This window comes from Akebia trifoliata, chromosome 8, assembly GCF_017979445.1.
Source record: "Akebia trifoliata isolate Shusen 1 chromosome 8, ASM1797944v1, whole genome shotgun sequence".
Classification (NCBI taxonomy): Eukaryota; Viridiplantae; Streptophyta; class Magnoliopsida; order Ranunculales; family Lardizabalaceae; genus Akebia; species Akebia trifoliata.
The window spans coordinates 39,338,172-39,355,785 of record NC_141382.1 but is presented as its reverse complement, the minus strand read 5'-3'; the positions used below and the strand labels follow the sequence as shown (position 1 = coordinate 39,355,785).

The following is a 17,614-nucleotide window of genomic DNA, read 5'->3' as shown; positions in this document are numbered from 1 at the left end:
GATCAAAGAATGTTTTTTGAGTTTATTCACAAATGTCATCTTTACTCTCACACAAATGAAAAATCCAAAAGAAATAGCCTAAATCTCAAGTTCATTCTCTTTATTTTTAAGGTTGGACCACTTTATCTCCAAAAGTTTTTCAAAAACTCTAAAAATACCCTCACTTTTTATAAACAATTCATGCTTTCAACCCTCTATCTCTCAACTTAAAATTCTACTAAAATCTCTACTCATTCTCTCATCCCTTAATCTTCAACTCTCTCAACCCTCAACTATATCCTTCAACTCTTAAGTTCATCTTTCAAAACGTAAGTTCATTTAAGACTTTCAAAGGGACAAGGTGGGTACAGATAGGTTTTATTTTTTTTTCTTTTGTTTTATTTTAATACTTGCATCTTCTTTTTCTGTACTTCTCATTTTTTTTAGAAACCCTTAGGATGTAATGGAGAACCCTCTTTCATCCTGAGTAGATTGAACCTCAACTTTGGGCATGAAATGCTTGAGGTAGTTTGGTAGAAAGGATGGAGGTTGAAGCCCCTTTTAACCCATTTTAATCTCATGCATCATAATGTACAATATACATACACACCACACATGCTTGACTATGATGAAGAATTGTGTAACTCTCTTGATGAGATTAAAACACTAAATTTCTAACTAACCATGCATGCATTAAGGTTGTGGATCTAAAGGAACTCCATCTATAAAATTTCTCTAAAATTTTAAACCAACATTTCAACTCATGCAAAAACGTGTTAGCTTCATGGGATATCCTCTTCCCTAAGATATTCCTCATGTCAACATTAACATTAAATTCTCTTTCAAAGATGAACACATTTACCATGTGCACACACCTACTTCATGCATTTTTATTATTATGTTAATCTTTTAAAAAATGATCGAATTTAAAAGATAACCACCCTAGGTGGAGAGAATAGGGTGCTTAACACTTTCCTCATTCTCTAACTGAATTCCCTTATCTATATCTTAGGTAAACCACACCTTCTCCATTAATAAGAGTCACTATGATGTCATGAAAAATGATTTTCTAAACAAAATTTGATTGGGGTGCCTATTCACATCCATTTTTTAAAAAAAATGGTGGCGACTCCAAACAATGTAGCATTGAGGTTCAAAATTGAACATTCTCATGTCTACAATATTAAGGTGCATAAGATACATTATATCCTTATCAGTGTATTTTATCACTAATGAAAGGCTGTGACAGAAGATGATATGTTTAGAATATATTAATTAGGATATTATAAAATATTATATTATATTATACTAGTTTTCATGTAGCTTGGTTGATGTAATATCTATAAATACTCTATTAGGATTTATAAAAATTCATCCAAGAATTCTAAATAAATTCATAATTTTTCAGATAGGACATCAAACTTTGTCACACCTTAAAAATTTCGATCCTTGATCCGATCTATGATCCAATTCAAGATCCTAATTTAAGGATATGAGAAGAAATAAGAACCATTGAATTATATCAATTAAATATCTAAAAATAAAGAATTAAAATAAATAAAAATTAATTATTATAAATATAGATCCTAAAACCCAATCAAAATTTTAAGTGTAGTAATACTTGTTGGGTACTTATTACATTCAACCCAAATATAACAAAATAAAATAAAATTGTTCTAAATTTAAATCCTAAAAAGACTAAATAATTAACAAAAAAAAAAATAAATTATCTTTGCTGATGATTCTGCATCGCCCAACTCCAATTTCAATGCTCATTATCTGAAGAAATTTTTTTTTCAACAAAGTTAGTAAACTAAAGCTTGAAGAAAAGTCAATATTACACTAACATCTATCCATACATACATATAAATAAAAATAAATATATGATCATATTATTATCAAGTAACCAAATTATTCCAAATTAATCAATGCATGCAATAACGACCAATTTTCCCACTAGCTTGGCCATTACATCATCATTGATTTTTTCAATAGTTCAATCAAACTCTTTGTTCCAAAACAATCGATGCATACAATAATGACCAATTTTTTCACTGACTTGGCCATAACCATCATCTTTGATTTTTCCAACAGCTTGGTCAAATTCTTTGTTCCAGAATACTGAACTTTCTTCGAGGGCCTTTAAGGTTTTTCACTCAAGGACTTAAGTTGTATTTGCTCAATTCATTATTTCAAAGCATGTCCATGATAATGCAATTTCGCATTCATCTTCTAAAAGAAAATTTCATGCAGTTTCAACACAAACATTATCACGACAACCAAAGATTTATTATCAAAATCTACTAGACATTCATATATCATATTATTCAGTGATAAGTATATAAGAAACACATAACCATGCTATATACTTAATTTTTATTTACTACGTATATATAAATAGATGTGTCGTGAGAACTTGTCTTAATCAATGTTGGAATCCGCTAATGAAATTCGATTCATTCTTTTCCATTTTACACCTTCTCGATTTTCTACACCAAATAATTATATAGATAAAAATTACATAATTACCAATGATGTCCAAACTATTTTAATGGAATTTTTAGCGTTTCTTTTATCCCAAAGACCTTTTTTTTTTTAAATACCAAAAATAAAATAATACAACATTAAAAAAAAAAAAAAATGTAAAATGATAACCTTGCATTGCAAGTTGACTTCTTTGAATACAAAATTTTATTTAAATTTTTCTGATATTTTATTTGTAAAAATGGACTTCCAAGAAATATTTCAAGAGGGTAGTAAATTGAGTTGGGTCGAAGGTTCTGAATCGGATGTTATCGAAAATCTTAACTTTTTTATTTCTCTTTAAAAGTTGTGATGATTCAATCGTTTTTCTCTTCTATGGTAACGTCCAGCGAAAGTTCAAAATAGATGAAAAACTAGGTTGAAGATGGAGGGATGTTATGATTTCTTAAATTTTTTTTTTAGAAGAAGAAAACGTGAGAACTAGAAGATTAATTCTGAAAATTTTGTGACTTTTAATATTTATAGTGTTAAAAGGACATAACGGTCATTATTTGATTTATTTTATTTTAATTAAAACGTCTATGTCCTAAACTTCAATTTTCGCGATCTTATAATCTATTTCGATAAATTTTTCGATGCGGATCTAATGGTGTAATCGATTTAAAAAAAATTCTAACTTAAAAAAAAAGTTTTCTATCTGTTGACTTACGATCTCCTCAAGATACATGTTTAAAAATCTGGGGCTTTACAAACTTAGATTTGAAACCATGCTCTGTTGCCTCTAACATGAATCCTAATAGGAAAATGCTAATGTGACATTGAAATTCACATCGTTTCACACATTGCCGACGTGGATGTGCGTTTGGAATCATAGATGCTTTTCATCAAGATACAATTGAAAAGAACATATGGGTATGTGCGCACCTCCACGTCAACAATGTGTGAAATGATGTCAATTTTAATGTCACCCCAACATGATTCATCTTTATAAGACATTTCCGATCATTAACTCCCTAAAAGGAGCATTTAGTTGTTGTACCCTTGTAGTCAATCAATCGATTAAATTTTTTTTCCTCATACCGTCAATGCTCGAGTTGCATATGCAATGAATACATACATACCTTAAAAGATCATTATCAACAAATTTCAATTCTTCCAAAGTCAATTATTTATATTTACATTAATCAAAATAATTGATTTGTAATGAGAATGATAAACATATTGAAAACGATAGATAAATGGCCAAATCGCCATGTTTTGACGAATATTTGTGATATCTTGTATTTTCAAGTCAATGACAAGCACCCATTGATATCAATCTTCTCCGATCAACTAATGAAAAAACTTAAATGTCATCGCACCTTCAACATCTAGCCCAAAAACCCTCCCAAAAGCTAATCATCTTCAATCCTAAAATTCTACTAACTTTAACCTACTAAGCACAATAATAGTATGGGATTTAAAATACAATGGGAATTCTTTTGAAGAGGTATACATCAAGAATTTTCTACAACAGAAGAGATGAGATTTTTGGGAGAAAAATCAAAGGTTCTTTGTCTATAGGTTAACAAAGAGGGTATTTAAGTCATTTTTCATTAATCGGTAGAGAAGAACGAGGTCAAAACACATCAAAACGTTGAACCCTTGTTTTTTATTTATTTATTTATTTATTTCCTTTCAAACGACTTAACGGTCAACTGTCAACAATCAACTTGATTAACGTCTCTCGGTAGTTAGGGGTAATATTGTAATTATATGCCATTAACTTGTTTCAAAAGTTATATAAATAAGGGTCACCCTCCTGACTTCTGGTATGAAATCACAGAGTCTGAACTCTGTGGAAGTGATGAGAAAATAGATAAATTCCAACAAAAAAAAAGGAGATCTGAGATCGAAAATGGCGACAGCAAGTCTATACAGGCGAGTTCTTCCATCTCCACCTGCAATCGAGTTCGCTTCAATCGAAGGGAAGGTGAAGTTTCTTTTAATTTCAATCTCTAATCGTAGTTTCGAATTTTTATTTACTTTCGTTCTTCTTCTTCTTCTTCTTAATTCTGATTTGATCGTGATAAGAATCAAAGCTAAGGTTACTGAAATTTTAGGTTTATTTTTGTAAAATTCATTGGAGGAGTATGGAGCTGGACAAACAATTTTTTAATTAATTCTATAAATTTTGAATTTGTTCTTGTTTTATTTGATTTTCTATGATTTGCAGATAAATTTTTTTCCCACTCTTCTGATAATGTGTAAAATTTCTTGTTTTATTTCTCAATTCAGAGTTGTTTGTGTGTGTTGTTGTTGGAAATCTTCATTCTTTTTCATCTTCTGAGTTTAGCATATGATAAAAGAGTAAAAAATTACTGAAATTTACGATGTACTTAGAAGAATAATCTTCAATTCTATGAAATTTGAAGTTTTTGTTTTCTTTGATTGCCTGTGATTTGTAAGTTTTATTTTTTTCAACTTGAAAATGTGTTTTATTGTTCTATATTTCTGACGTCTGACCAATATGAGTTTAATTTTCATTTGGGTAAATTACGCTTTGACCCCCTATAGTTTGGCATAATTCCATTTTGAACCCCTAACATTTTGATAATTGCACTTATCTCCTTTATAGTGTTATCTAAGGGGTTCCGTCAAATTGCCATCAACTTAACAGTTAAATTCCTTTTATAAAGACCATTTTACCCTTTTTAAAATGTTATTCTTTTTATAAACAAAAAAATGCCCATGAAAAAATGAGTTCAATGAATGCCTAGGCGGGGTCAAAGTGTATTTTACCTTACCCCCTATAGTGTGGAATAATTTCATTTTGACCCCTTTACATTTTGATAATTGCACTTAACTCCCCTTTCATTGATGGGGTTAAAATTTAGATGTTATTTTACCCTTTTATTTTTTCTTAGAAAAAAGGTAAATTACACTTTGACCCCCTATAGTTTGGTATAATTCTATTTTGACCCCCTAATATTTTGCTAATTGCACTTACCTCTCTTATAGTTATCTAAGGAGTTCAATTACCCCCTTTCCGTCAAATTTTTGTCAACCTAACAGTTCAATTTCTTTTATAAAGACCATTTTTCCCTTTTAAAAATGTTATAATTTTTATTAAAAAAACATGCCTGTGAATGCTCAAACTAAGGCATTTTAATTGTTGTTTTAAAATTTATCTTTTAATAAAAATAATATAAAATAAGAGGGTAAGATAGTAAAATAACATTTGAATTTTAACACTGTCAGTGAAAGGGGAGGTAAGTGCAATTATCAAAACATTTGGGGTTACAATGGAATTATGCCAAATTACAGGGGGTCAAAGTGTAATTTACCCTTAAAAAAATAAATTTTAAAACAATAATTAAAATGCACCCCCTGCCTAGGCATTCATTGAACTCATTTTTTCACAAGCATATTTTTGTTTATAAAAAGAATAACATTTTAAAAAGGCAAAATGATCTTTATAAAAGGAATTTAACTGTCAAGTTGATGGAAATTTGATGGCAGGGGGGTAAGTAAATCCCTTAGATAACTATAAGGGAGGTAAGTGCGATTATCAAAACATTAGGAGGTCAAAATGAAATTATGGCAAACTATAGGGGTCAAAGTGTATTTTACCCTTTTTTATTATTGTTTTTTTTTTTTTTTTTCTGTTGGGAAAAACACTATTTATTAGAATATCAAATATTTAAAAAGGTGCATATGTGCATCCCCTACTATCTTTTGAAACAATGACAGAAAGTGTTGTGCAATGCGTGGCAGTTATGATGAATAATACGAAAAGAGAAAAACAAGAAAGAAATAAAAACACACAGATTTAATGTGGTTCGGCAGTGTGCCTACATCCACAAGAGCGAGGGGCTGAATTTTCACTATATGTCAAATTAGGGTTATATCATGTGAATTTATAGTAAACCCTAGTCATACAATAGGTATTAGAAAATTCCAATAATACCCCTGCACCTTACCGTGGGGGTGTTGCCCCTGCACCCCCTGTACCGTACCACCGTCGTTCCACTTTGTTTCGTTCGGTACGTTATGCGTTCCTCGCTCCGCTTGGAATGCAGCACTCCCCTCTCCACTCCAGTTTCACTGTAGCATCTGCCTGCTTTCTCTATATATGTGTTCCACTCAATATGAGCCACATATTACAACAAAAAGATCACGAGAGATCTTAATAGGAAGTAAAACGTGCAAGATAGTTAAGTAGAACTTGTAAAGGAGACTACCAAAGAACTTTTGGATATCATTTAGGAATAGTTTGTGGGTGGGTCGAAGAAGACACTCCATCCAATATACCCGTCTAGTGTTGCATATATCCCCCCATGTATGATGGCAATGGAAGTGTTCGAGAATACATATTGAAACTTTCTTGGTTGTCTCATTTCGAGAGTTGGGTCTGACTATAGAGGATGATCTAATGGTGCATTTGACAGTTGCATCACCTTCTCATTCATTTATCATCTTTAAGGTGAACAACAATGCTCAAGATCGCAAACGGGATGTAATTCAGTTGATAACCCATGGGTCTGACTATGACAAGTTGGGTTAAGTATCTAGATGAGCACAAAGAAAATATCTTCTTTCCCTGAAATATGAAAGCTATTGAGGACAAGGTTAGTAAACCACTTGAGAGAGTGCCTTAGGCGATGTTGTGGTGTGAAACAAATCCCTTTGAAGCACCTAGATGGCATAAATGGGAGTCTACTCTTCTTAGTAGCTTCAAATATTTGGAGATAGAACCATCTCACTTTCCTGATTAGCCAAATTTCACTCATTCATCACAAAGAGAACTTTTTAATGTATTAATTTTTGCAATTGGTTGTAGTATGCTAAGGATAACATGACATCATCTGTAATCAATTCCATAATACCAAAGTTGTATATTAGGGCATGGATCCCAGATGGCACTATGATTTTAGTCATAACATTTAACTTTGCTGGTTTAGGCTTATCACATCAAGGTAGCATGTTGGTCATTTTCGGGTTGATATGGTTTGTAATATGAACATACTCAACTCCAATTTACCGTGTTACCAACTGTAATAAATTTCGTGCAATTCTCGAAAAACAATTGAAAGCTAAGTTTACTTTTTGATCTACTACTATACGAATTTCATATCGAACCTCCATTTAATGTAATTTAAAAAGTTTGGCATTACTTATGAATCAGTGTGTAGGTTAATCCTACGATGTTTTTGTACATTGTCATTGAGAATGACATATGCCTCAGGGTTTCTGGAGATATAACTTATTTATTATACAAACATGAAGGAGGAAGGCATGTATAAATAACAAGAATGTTAAACAGATGTTGCATTTATGACTAGAGGAATATATAGAGGCCAAGTTGCTTAATGTCTTCGAGTATACGAATGCTTTTTTCTCAAGCAATTTAGACATCTTATATGCACACCAACATGCTTTCTTGGGTTGTGAATCTTTGACTAGTTGCAGCTTTTGCAATTCTTTGTTCTGAATTCTGACCTCTGACCACTTTTGGAATTCGCAGCAACTCTTTGCTCAATCTTTTCAAAGTGGAACAATGGAAGGATTCTTTAAGTTAATATCTTACTTTCAAACACAGTCAGAGCCTGCATATTGTGGATTGGCCAGCCTTTCCATGGTCTTGAATGCCCTTGCAATTGATCCTGGAAGAAAATGGAAAGGTAGCTTGTACGATTATTATGTTTAGCAAATGTTAATGATTGTGGGTGTTCGTTCTAACTTCTTCTAACTTCATCATAATTCATGGTTTTACCATGAACAATGCCTATCGTTTTATAGATAAAGTTGATAGTTAATGTTTCTAGAGTAAAGGTCCCTAATCATGGATTCTTTGCTCTGTTTTCCACATTTTTATAAATTGAAAGTTGGGCCAAGTCACTTGTGCAGGATGTTCCTACACCTATAGGGGGTATTCCGATTCATAAAAGGCCTTCTCACTTCGATAAAACTTCCATTTCACTCATTTGAAAAACTTCAACCTTAACCAATCTCCAAAACAATTGATTGATTTTTGAGATTATCTATGCTTTAGTTTTTTTTTTTTTTTTTTTGGTATGACTTGATTCCTTTCATAGGACCTTGGAGATGGTTTGATGAATCTATGTTGGACTGTTGTGAACCATTGGGAAAGATTAAAGCTGAAGGCATCACTTTCGCTAAAGTAGCATGTTTGGCTATCTGTAATGGAGCCAAAGTTGAAGCTTTCCGAACAAACCAAAGTAAAATTGATGATTTTCGTCAATATGTCATAGCATGTACGTCTTGTGAAGATCGTCATATGATCACGTCATACCACAGACAAACTTTCAAACAGGTATTTTTTTATTTTTTATTTTTAGCTTTCTTGCATTTAGTAGTTTGTTCGCTGATATCTTCTTGTTTCCTTTTAATTTTTCATTGATTGATCATTCCTAGATACTTGCCTCTTTAAATTATCCTAGTGGAGGGTTGTATCGAAGTCTATGAATTTATTTTTTTGTTGAGTTTATTCAATGTCTGATTTTGTTGACGAAGCAAACGAGCTTCTTTTCCACTTTGATTGGAATATATTCACTTTTGGATCCAATTAAAGAGTTACCATCTTCATCAAACTTAAATGAAATGCCCAACTGGCATATTATTCTCCATATTTGTTGCTTGCCTGAAATCTACAAGGCTGTGGGACGTATCTTGAGGTTATGTTTCAATTCCAGATACTCTGGCCTTTTTCATTCTATTTGTCGAACTTTGGACTAAATTTATTGTGTAATTTCTGTTAATATATGTGCACAAATGGTTATATTCATACTTAGTTTGGTCACTTGTCTCACTTGTAGCTCTTATTGAAACTAGTTTATTTGTTTGTTTATTTATTTATTTCTTCATTTTAAGAGTTCTTTGTTTAGGCTACCATACTTCTTGATTGTGTATGTTTTCTTGGCTCTCTTAGTATTCCAACTCAAAATCTGATACTATTAAGGCTACCATACTGAGATTTTAGATCTAGTGAGAAGTGTTTTAAACATTTCTATTAGTTTTCAGGTCAGAATAAAGAAGATAAAATGTCCCAACGGTGTATTTCAAAGTTATTCTTTCCTAAGAATCATGCTTTGTAGTTTTGTATTTGTTTCACTAAGCTCTATAGTATTGCAAACGTTAAATGGATCATATCTACGGTTCTACAATGCATTTGCACAAGATTTATTTGTTATTTTGTCTTTTTAGGTGGAGAAGTCCATAAATGAGGAAAGACTCCAATTTTTAAAAAGTATAAGATTTGAAATAAATAAAAATTAATTAGGAAACCTCTAAGGGAAAAAATGCATGTGGGAATGATCACATAATTTATTTGTTATTAACCTTTTTTTTGTTGGTTTTTTGGATAATGCAGTGTATTCGACACCCCTTTTGGGATGGGTATCCATAGAAAATTACACTGATAAAAACTTGAACCCACGGTCTCTTTATGAGAAATCTCTTCACAAGCCATTTTTCTACAAGTACTTCTTCAAATGGTTATTACCTTAGTACTATTATTTTGTGATCTAATAAGTTATGTACTGTTAGCTCTTGATCTATCATTTTCTAAAGCATTGTTTAAAAAAAAAAAAAATACAACATTTAGTAAATAATTCTCCCAATTTCTCTGAGTTATGAACTTTTAGGAAACTTTTCAATACTGAATTGAACTCCTTCAAATTAATTCCAAATTTTAACTTAGAGAAGTCCAAAGTTGAAGTTTGGTACCTTTTTTTTATTGGTAATAAAACAATTTTATTAAGAAAGAGAGAGAAAAAGAGTGACCAAGGTGACTGCCCCACTACAGAAACAAGAAAAATCGTAAATGATAGAAAACAAGAAACTTATCCAGCACAAGGAACATCCCATCTATACACAAAATCCTCAAAGAATGATCTTGTCACATTTTTTTCTAAAGCATTAGACCTTTTTTTGGCAACATTTAATAAAGAATTCTCCAAAGTTCTCTGAATTATAAACTTTTAGAAACTTTTCAATACTGAATTGAACTTCAAATTAATTCCAAATTTTAACTTATAGAAGGCCAAGTGTACCTTGATTATAGTTGACATGTCTTTCATGTTCTTGTCACACTTTTCCTTCTTGTTGAAATTTAAGAATAGGAGAAAGATTATTCTTTGATAACAGACAGGAAGTGGTCATTTCTCATCTATTGGTGGATATCATGCTGGAAGGGATATGGTACTGATTTTGGATGTTGCCCGGTTTAAGTATCCTCCTCATTGGGTTCCACTTGCACTTCTTTGGGAAGCCATGGATACAGTTGATGAAGCAACGGGACTTAAAAGGGGGTATAAATTTATGCATGATCTTCGTAATTTGAACTATATCATTTACCAATTTGAACTGTGAAAATGGTTTTATTATTTAAAACACATTTTCTTGAAAACAACAGACTTTTCTTGATGGAACTCCAATGGTAGTTCTTGCTAATTTTGAAATTGGTTAACTATGATCTTCCTATTAGGCCAACTTCGTCAGCCAAAAACAGCATTTGTAGAACTCTATATTTTGAATAAAATAATCCGTCTGACATTACCCTGCTACGATCTTCCTCTACCTCTTTGGCTGCAAGCCAATTCCTTTTTTGGTTGAATCTATTTCATCTTCAGGACATGTTGTAGATTTAGGGCTATGATCCACATTTATAATGTCATTTGTATCTCTGTCTTAGTTCTGCTTCGATAAAGAATCCAATTCTTTAATGGTGGTTGTTCGGATGTGACTACATTTACCTTTTTTTCTCAATCATTTCAGGTTCATGATTGTCTCAAGTCCTCATAAAGCACCATCTGTGCTTTATACCCTGGTATGATTCTTGTCTGTGAACTATCTATATGGGTATCTTGTATGTGAATGTATGTAGCTTTGATTTGTTTTATTAATATATAAATATATAGGGAAGCGTTCGGAGGCCCTAAAGAGAGCTAAACATTTTTCAAAAAATCAGCTCATTCCGAAACTTCTAACCCTACTTTACAATTGAAGAATCATGGACCATTCGATTTTTGTAAACCACTTTTGATGGGTTTAGAAGTTTTGGAGGGGGCTGATTTTTGGTGAGGATGATCTCTACCAAAAATTAAAAAAAATGTTTGGCTCTCTTTAGGGCTTCCAAACACCACCCATATATGTATATATAGATTAATTAAGTTATTCCAAGTGCTACTGAATCTTTTTTGAACCTTTAACTCTATAGTTGGGAAAGGAAACCAAATGTAAAAATGGGTAGAAGTATTATAGAGGGCACAGAACCAAGCTTGTTTATCTCTTTCAGGGTGACAGATATTGTGTTTCCCATCTTTATGCTCTACCTATAACAATAACATGAACTTTTAGTTTCTTTTTCTTTGCTGACACATCCCTACACTTATCCTGACTCACAAGGCAGTGCCACCCTTTATTAAATTGATTAGGAAAATATCACTGGAGAAATCATTTGTGTGCCAATCACCTATATATTAAGTTGTTAGACAAAAATGTAGTTGCTTAATATTATAAATCACTTTGAAGTAATTAAGTTATTGGATAGCTCTATGGCATATGAAAAGTATTTCTTTAATTTGCATATATTATTTTCTTATTTTTTATTAGCTTATAAGTTATTAGAGTGTGTATCTTCATACCTTTTTCTTACTACCTCCATCCATGTCATTTTTGGCGTCCCTTTCCTTTTAGATTCCTCAACTTGCATCAGAATGCTCCTTACTGGCGTAGTTATCGGCCTTCTTTGTACATGCCCAAACCATCTCAAACAACTTTTGTTTATTTTCTCCCCCAATAGGGCTATTCCTAAATTTCCTTGAGTTGTCTTATTTATAATTTTTCTTAGTCTTAACACTCGCCTGTCTCAACATCGTCATCTCTACTATGCTTATCCTATGGACATGTTTCTTGACTATTTAACATTGAACTTCATTATGCAAAGCTGGTCTAAATGTTGTCTAGTGAATTTTCCCATTTTGTTAAACTGATAATGCGCAAAAGTTCAGAAGCAATCTTTACTTTATCTAGCCAGAGTCGGTTCTACAGGTCACATCATCACCAATATTGCAAGTCTCAATCTTAACTAGTATATTTCATCCCTAGGATTGTTTTACCAAAGTTAACACTATAAATATTCTATTTTGGACCTACTTATCTTAAAATCTTCAGTTTCTACAGCACTTTTTCGTAGTTCTGGCTTGAACTCACCCTTTTCACATTTCATAAACTAATACCACATCATCTGCAAATAACATATACCTCAAGACCTCTCCTTCCAATTTAGTAAATCCATCCATAGCTAGTGCAGAAAAGGTATGGAATTTGGGCTAATTCCTGGTGCTAATCCATTTTAGTAGGAAACTCTCTCATCTCACCCACAAATTGTTCTAATACTTATTAATACTCTGTCATACATGTCCTTTTAAAAATCAGTCAACTTATTGGGACCTTTTCCCCTCAAAAACCACCAAATTAAATCTCTAGATGTTCCATCATATGCAATTTATAACTCAAGAAAACCAAGTATCAGTTCTTCCTACTTTCTCAAAATTATCCGTTCATTTGGTAAAAAAGATAGCTTTGATAATTGACCTCTTTTGTAGGAAGGCCAAATCGGGTTTTTTAATATCGTGTTTCTTGTCTAATTAGTGAAATTTTCCACATCACTCTTGTTCTTGTAAATGAGTATCATACTTCTTATCCGTTCTTCTTTCTAAAAATTTTCCAAACAACTTTCCACATCACTCTTGTTCTTGTAAATGGGTATCATGTTACCCACTCTTCCTTCTAAAATTTTGCTAAACTACTTTGTTCACTAGCAAAATCTAGTTTCTCCTATGAACTTTCAAATCTTTATTTGGATACCATCTGGCATAAGGCCTTTCCTATCTTTATCTTAGCCCCCCCCCCCCAAAAAAAAAAAATTAAAAAATTAAAAAATAATAATAATAACAACAATAACAATAATAAATCTCTATTGTGAACCAAAAATTATATTGGTAAAGTTGAGTTAGATTGAGAATAACCTACAAATTGGTCCTTCCAGCATATACCCTCCAATGAATTAAGGTAATTGCCTCTAATGGGTTCTGGATTGCTACCAATGGTTGCTTCCAGGCTGTGCCCAGGCTTACACCAAAATCATATGCATACCTAACTGAGCTGAACAAATGAGCAATAGAATGGGTATATTATAGATGAAATATCTGAATGGAAACCCTCGTCAAAGGTTTCACACAGCACAATCTTCAAGAATATTCTCTTATTGGCCTTTCTCTTTTTGTCCTTGTAAAAGTAAGCTTTCCAGGGTACTAACAAAAAACACTTCGGCACTCAAGTAAGTCTCTCATGGTAGTTTTCCTTATGGGATACAAGTCCCTTACCATTATCCACAATGGATTATTATGCTTCGCTTTGATGAATGTCTTTCCATGAGCTCTTCCATGTTTGTAAATAGTTGATTTAATTCTTGCTGCAATTCTAGGCACTTCAATAGTCGTGGAATTAGCAGTTGCTTTAAAGTTCCGTACTGTCTCTGAATGTCTTGGCCAAAACTGGAACAAAACAATCAATGTTTAGGGATTTCCATGGATTGTCTCAAAATGTCTTGGATTCTCATATTTTCTTGGTCGAGTCATGATTTTTCTTCCCAACTGAGACAATTCCTCAAGATGAGATTTTAAACCTTGGCTTTACCTGCTCCACCTTAGTATCTGATGCATGTTTTATGCTTCCACGGATTGGTTCATCATTCTTTCTAATTTATATATCTTTCAAATGTACATTTACGTATAGAAGCACATGTCCTTATATTTCCATAGATGATGTAAAAAATATTTCTTTCTAACAAGATCCTTTATACATAGATCTTATGTATCTTTTTTTTTTTTTTTTTTACTTATCAAAATAAAAATAAAAATACATAGATGCTTGAAGTTGCTGGAATTGTTAAATGATCTATGGTAGTTATAAACGAACAACTGGATTCAACGCTGGAACTTTGTGCAGAGCTGTAAACATGATAGCTGGTTCGGCACTGTCAAGCATTTGATAGATGATGTACCTGTCCTGCTAAGCTCAAAGGATGTAAAAGATGTTCAGAAAGTTCTCTCCATTACATTTCTCTCTCTTCCAACCAATTTCAGGGAGTTCGTCAAATGGGTTGTAGAAGTTCGGAGAGAAGAGGACGGTGGTTCAAATTTAAGCAAAGAGGAGAAAGGAAGGCTTGATGTCAAGGTTAGCTTTGATCTTGAAAAATTCAAATCCCCTTGAAAGATTGAATTATTATCTTCTTTTTTTTTTGGTTTCAGGAAGAGGTATTGAAACAAGTACAAGAGACTAGACTATTTAAACTTGTGACAGAATGGTTGTCTTCCGAAAGTTCATGTTGCATGAACATCTCATCTATGGGTGACAAGGACACTTCGCTTGACACTACGACTAGTGATTGTTTCCAAGGATCAGAGGCTTTGCTTCCTTTATCCAAAACAAGGAGTTGCTTTGGTTCTGCTCTGGCTAATGGCACCGGGACACAACTGGGAGGCAGTGACATTCTAACTGTATTACTAGTGGCTTTGCCTCCTCATACATGGTTAGGTATTAAAGATGAGAAGCTGTTGGAGGAATTCTGTGGCCTTGTTTCTACTGAAGGTCTTCTCTCTTTGCTTCAAGAGGAGGTGATTAATTTTACCTTGGTTTCTTTCCTTTCTTACTATGATTTATCTCTTCTCCTACTTCAGATATTCCATTTCTTTTGCACCATTGAGAATTATCAATATTGAATAGATTGATGATTAGGTATTAATGATTTTTTTTTAAAGATCAGAGTTACTTGAATAAAGCTGGATTCTGAATCTTCTGAGGAAGTCTCAAATGTTAAGATTAAAAAAGAGTCAATATCAAACCTTTCAATTGTGTTTTTTTTTATATCTATGAAATCATGTACATTTGTTTTATTTATGGAATCATGTTAATGTTCAATCTTATTTTTTATTGGTAGAAGAAATTGCCATGTGTACTGGTTCTTGATATAGATGTTAAAGAAATAACTTCTATTAAATTTGGTTAAACATTACATGAGCCCTAATAGTTTTTTTTTTCCCCTAGAGAATTATGACAATAAAAAATATAGAAAACATACTTAATTAGAAAGATCCTAATTACTAATTAATTGATATTTCCCTATTACAAAATTCTAACCATTCACATAAATCATTAGAATGGTGTTAAGTCTTGGCCCGAGTCATCTTGGTCTTGTTCAGCAACAATACAGATATGCAAGGTGTCTCAACATTTACATCATCTCGGGAGATAAACGAGAAGTCTCAGACGATATTTTGAAAATCTCGTCCAAGTCAGTAAAACTCGTCCAAGTCAACCGGGATTTTGTAGATTTTGATTAAAATAATTTATTTTTTTAGAATTTAAATATTTATTATATAAATAAAAAATACTTTCTAACTAAACATTTTCTAATCTATATTATTTTATTAAAAAAATTATAATTATTTTAATTTTAATTTTAATATGTGTAAATCAATCAATATAAATTGAGTTAAATGGATTGTCTCATCTGAGATAACTTGGTCTCGTCCATGGACGAGATGAGACGTCAAACCGAGTTTTGAAACCATGATCATGAGACAAGCTTTCCCATTTTAATGATGTACACCAATGGTCACGAGTCTTCTATTTGATACACCTCTATAATATAATAATAGATTCTTCGAAATGACCTTACTAAGAATGATTAAAAAAAATAATAATAATTCCCTCCTTGTTGACAATATTATATACCCCCTAAAGACAAAGTCCTTGTAAGAACTGACCACTGGTACACATGCTTTTTAATCAACAACAATGTCGTGCATGCCAGATTTCTCCGGTAGACGTGATGGTAGTTCCTTCTCTCACTTCAAATCCTCCTAGACTCCCTATTTTGACAGCTTTATACATCTTTCTCCCCAGAGCTTCCACTACCAATATAAATGAGTAAGGGATAGAGAATAATCATCTCGTCTCAAGTTTCACTTGTATGTGTCAAGACTGCGAAGAAGCAAAAGAAATACATTTCATAATACACTTTCTCCCGGTAATACTAGATTACATTCTCCTAAGCAAGTAGTCTGGTTTTCCATATCAATCTTACATGTAATGCCCAACCTAAGATCTTCCATATCAATATGTTGATCAGTCACTGTTAGGAGTCCATCTAAGATCTTCCTTGCTTGGAAATAACTCTCGAGACTTGATTGATACTAGAAGCTAAATTTTTTGCAATAATTTCATATCTTGAAGCATTTTACGAACAAGAGAAGCTGATTTGCAGTTGCATGGATCTCTCATTATTGTACATTGTCTTTGGCAGGTGTCACATTTAAGAATTCAGCTCCAGTGCCTTAGGAAATCTGTTGATGATGAGCTTGGTATACCTAATTCTCTTACATGATAGATACTCTCTTTTCTTGTCTTTATCTATTAAATTATCACCAAATATCAGCATCATATATATAATTTTAATAATTTTGTAATTTAACTATAGAATATTTTATTCATTTTGAGGAAAAAATATTAAGGTGTGGTAGTAAAAATTGAAACTTATCATCGTATGATTGTACCATGGAGACCTATAACTGCTTGTACAAATATTACTATCGAAGCTTTTTTATTCAACATTGTTTAGGTACCAAAACAAAAATTTCTTAGATACATAAAATTAAGTTTATTGTATAAAACTATTCTACTGGGGTTTTGAAAATATAATGTACAACTGTTAAATATCATTCTTATTGCTTAATTTCGATTTACGATTTACTATTTTTTTTTTCTTTTTTAAAGGATCATTGTTGTGGATCCCTGTGGATACAAATTGATGATGAAGTACTAACAATCTCTTGAATTTTTATAGCCATAAGAGAGTTTTTCAAAATTACACTACATTTTGTGCAATTTAATTGTAGACTATCAATTTAATTTATAGGTTTTTTAAGGCTCACCACCACACCAAATGGAGGTGAACTATGGATGATTTTAATTTGTTTTTAAAATGACTCAAATAATCTTTCTTTAGTTAAATTACAAAGCCATCTTTAAAAGAAAGGGCTTTAAAGGCGAGAAAACTCATGTATTTCATTTCATGCAAGTC

The 17,614-nt window shown here is 32.1% G+C and overlaps 1 protein-coding gene across 1 annotated transcript; it reads left to right on the top strand.

The window, feature by feature from the left end:
- The first annotated feature begins 4,276 nt into the window (after window positions 1-4,276).
- On the top strand, window positions 4,277-17,126 carry LOC147396775 (glutathione gamma-glutamylcysteinyltransferase 1-like). Its single transcript, XM_086451933.1, has 8 exons — window positions 4,277-4,435; window positions 7,970-8,126; window positions 8,541-8,779; window positions 10,612-10,775; window positions 11,242-11,293; window positions 14,479-14,706; window positions 14,781-15,146; window positions 16,838-17,126. Exons 1-8 carry the CDS (start codon window positions 4,361-4,363, stop codon window positions 16,916-16,918), a joined length of 1,362 nt encoding a protein of 453 aa, XP_086308059.1. The 5' UTR covers window positions 4,277-4,360; the 3' UTR covers window positions 16,919-17,126.
- Window positions 17,127-17,614: the final 488 nt, after the last annotated feature.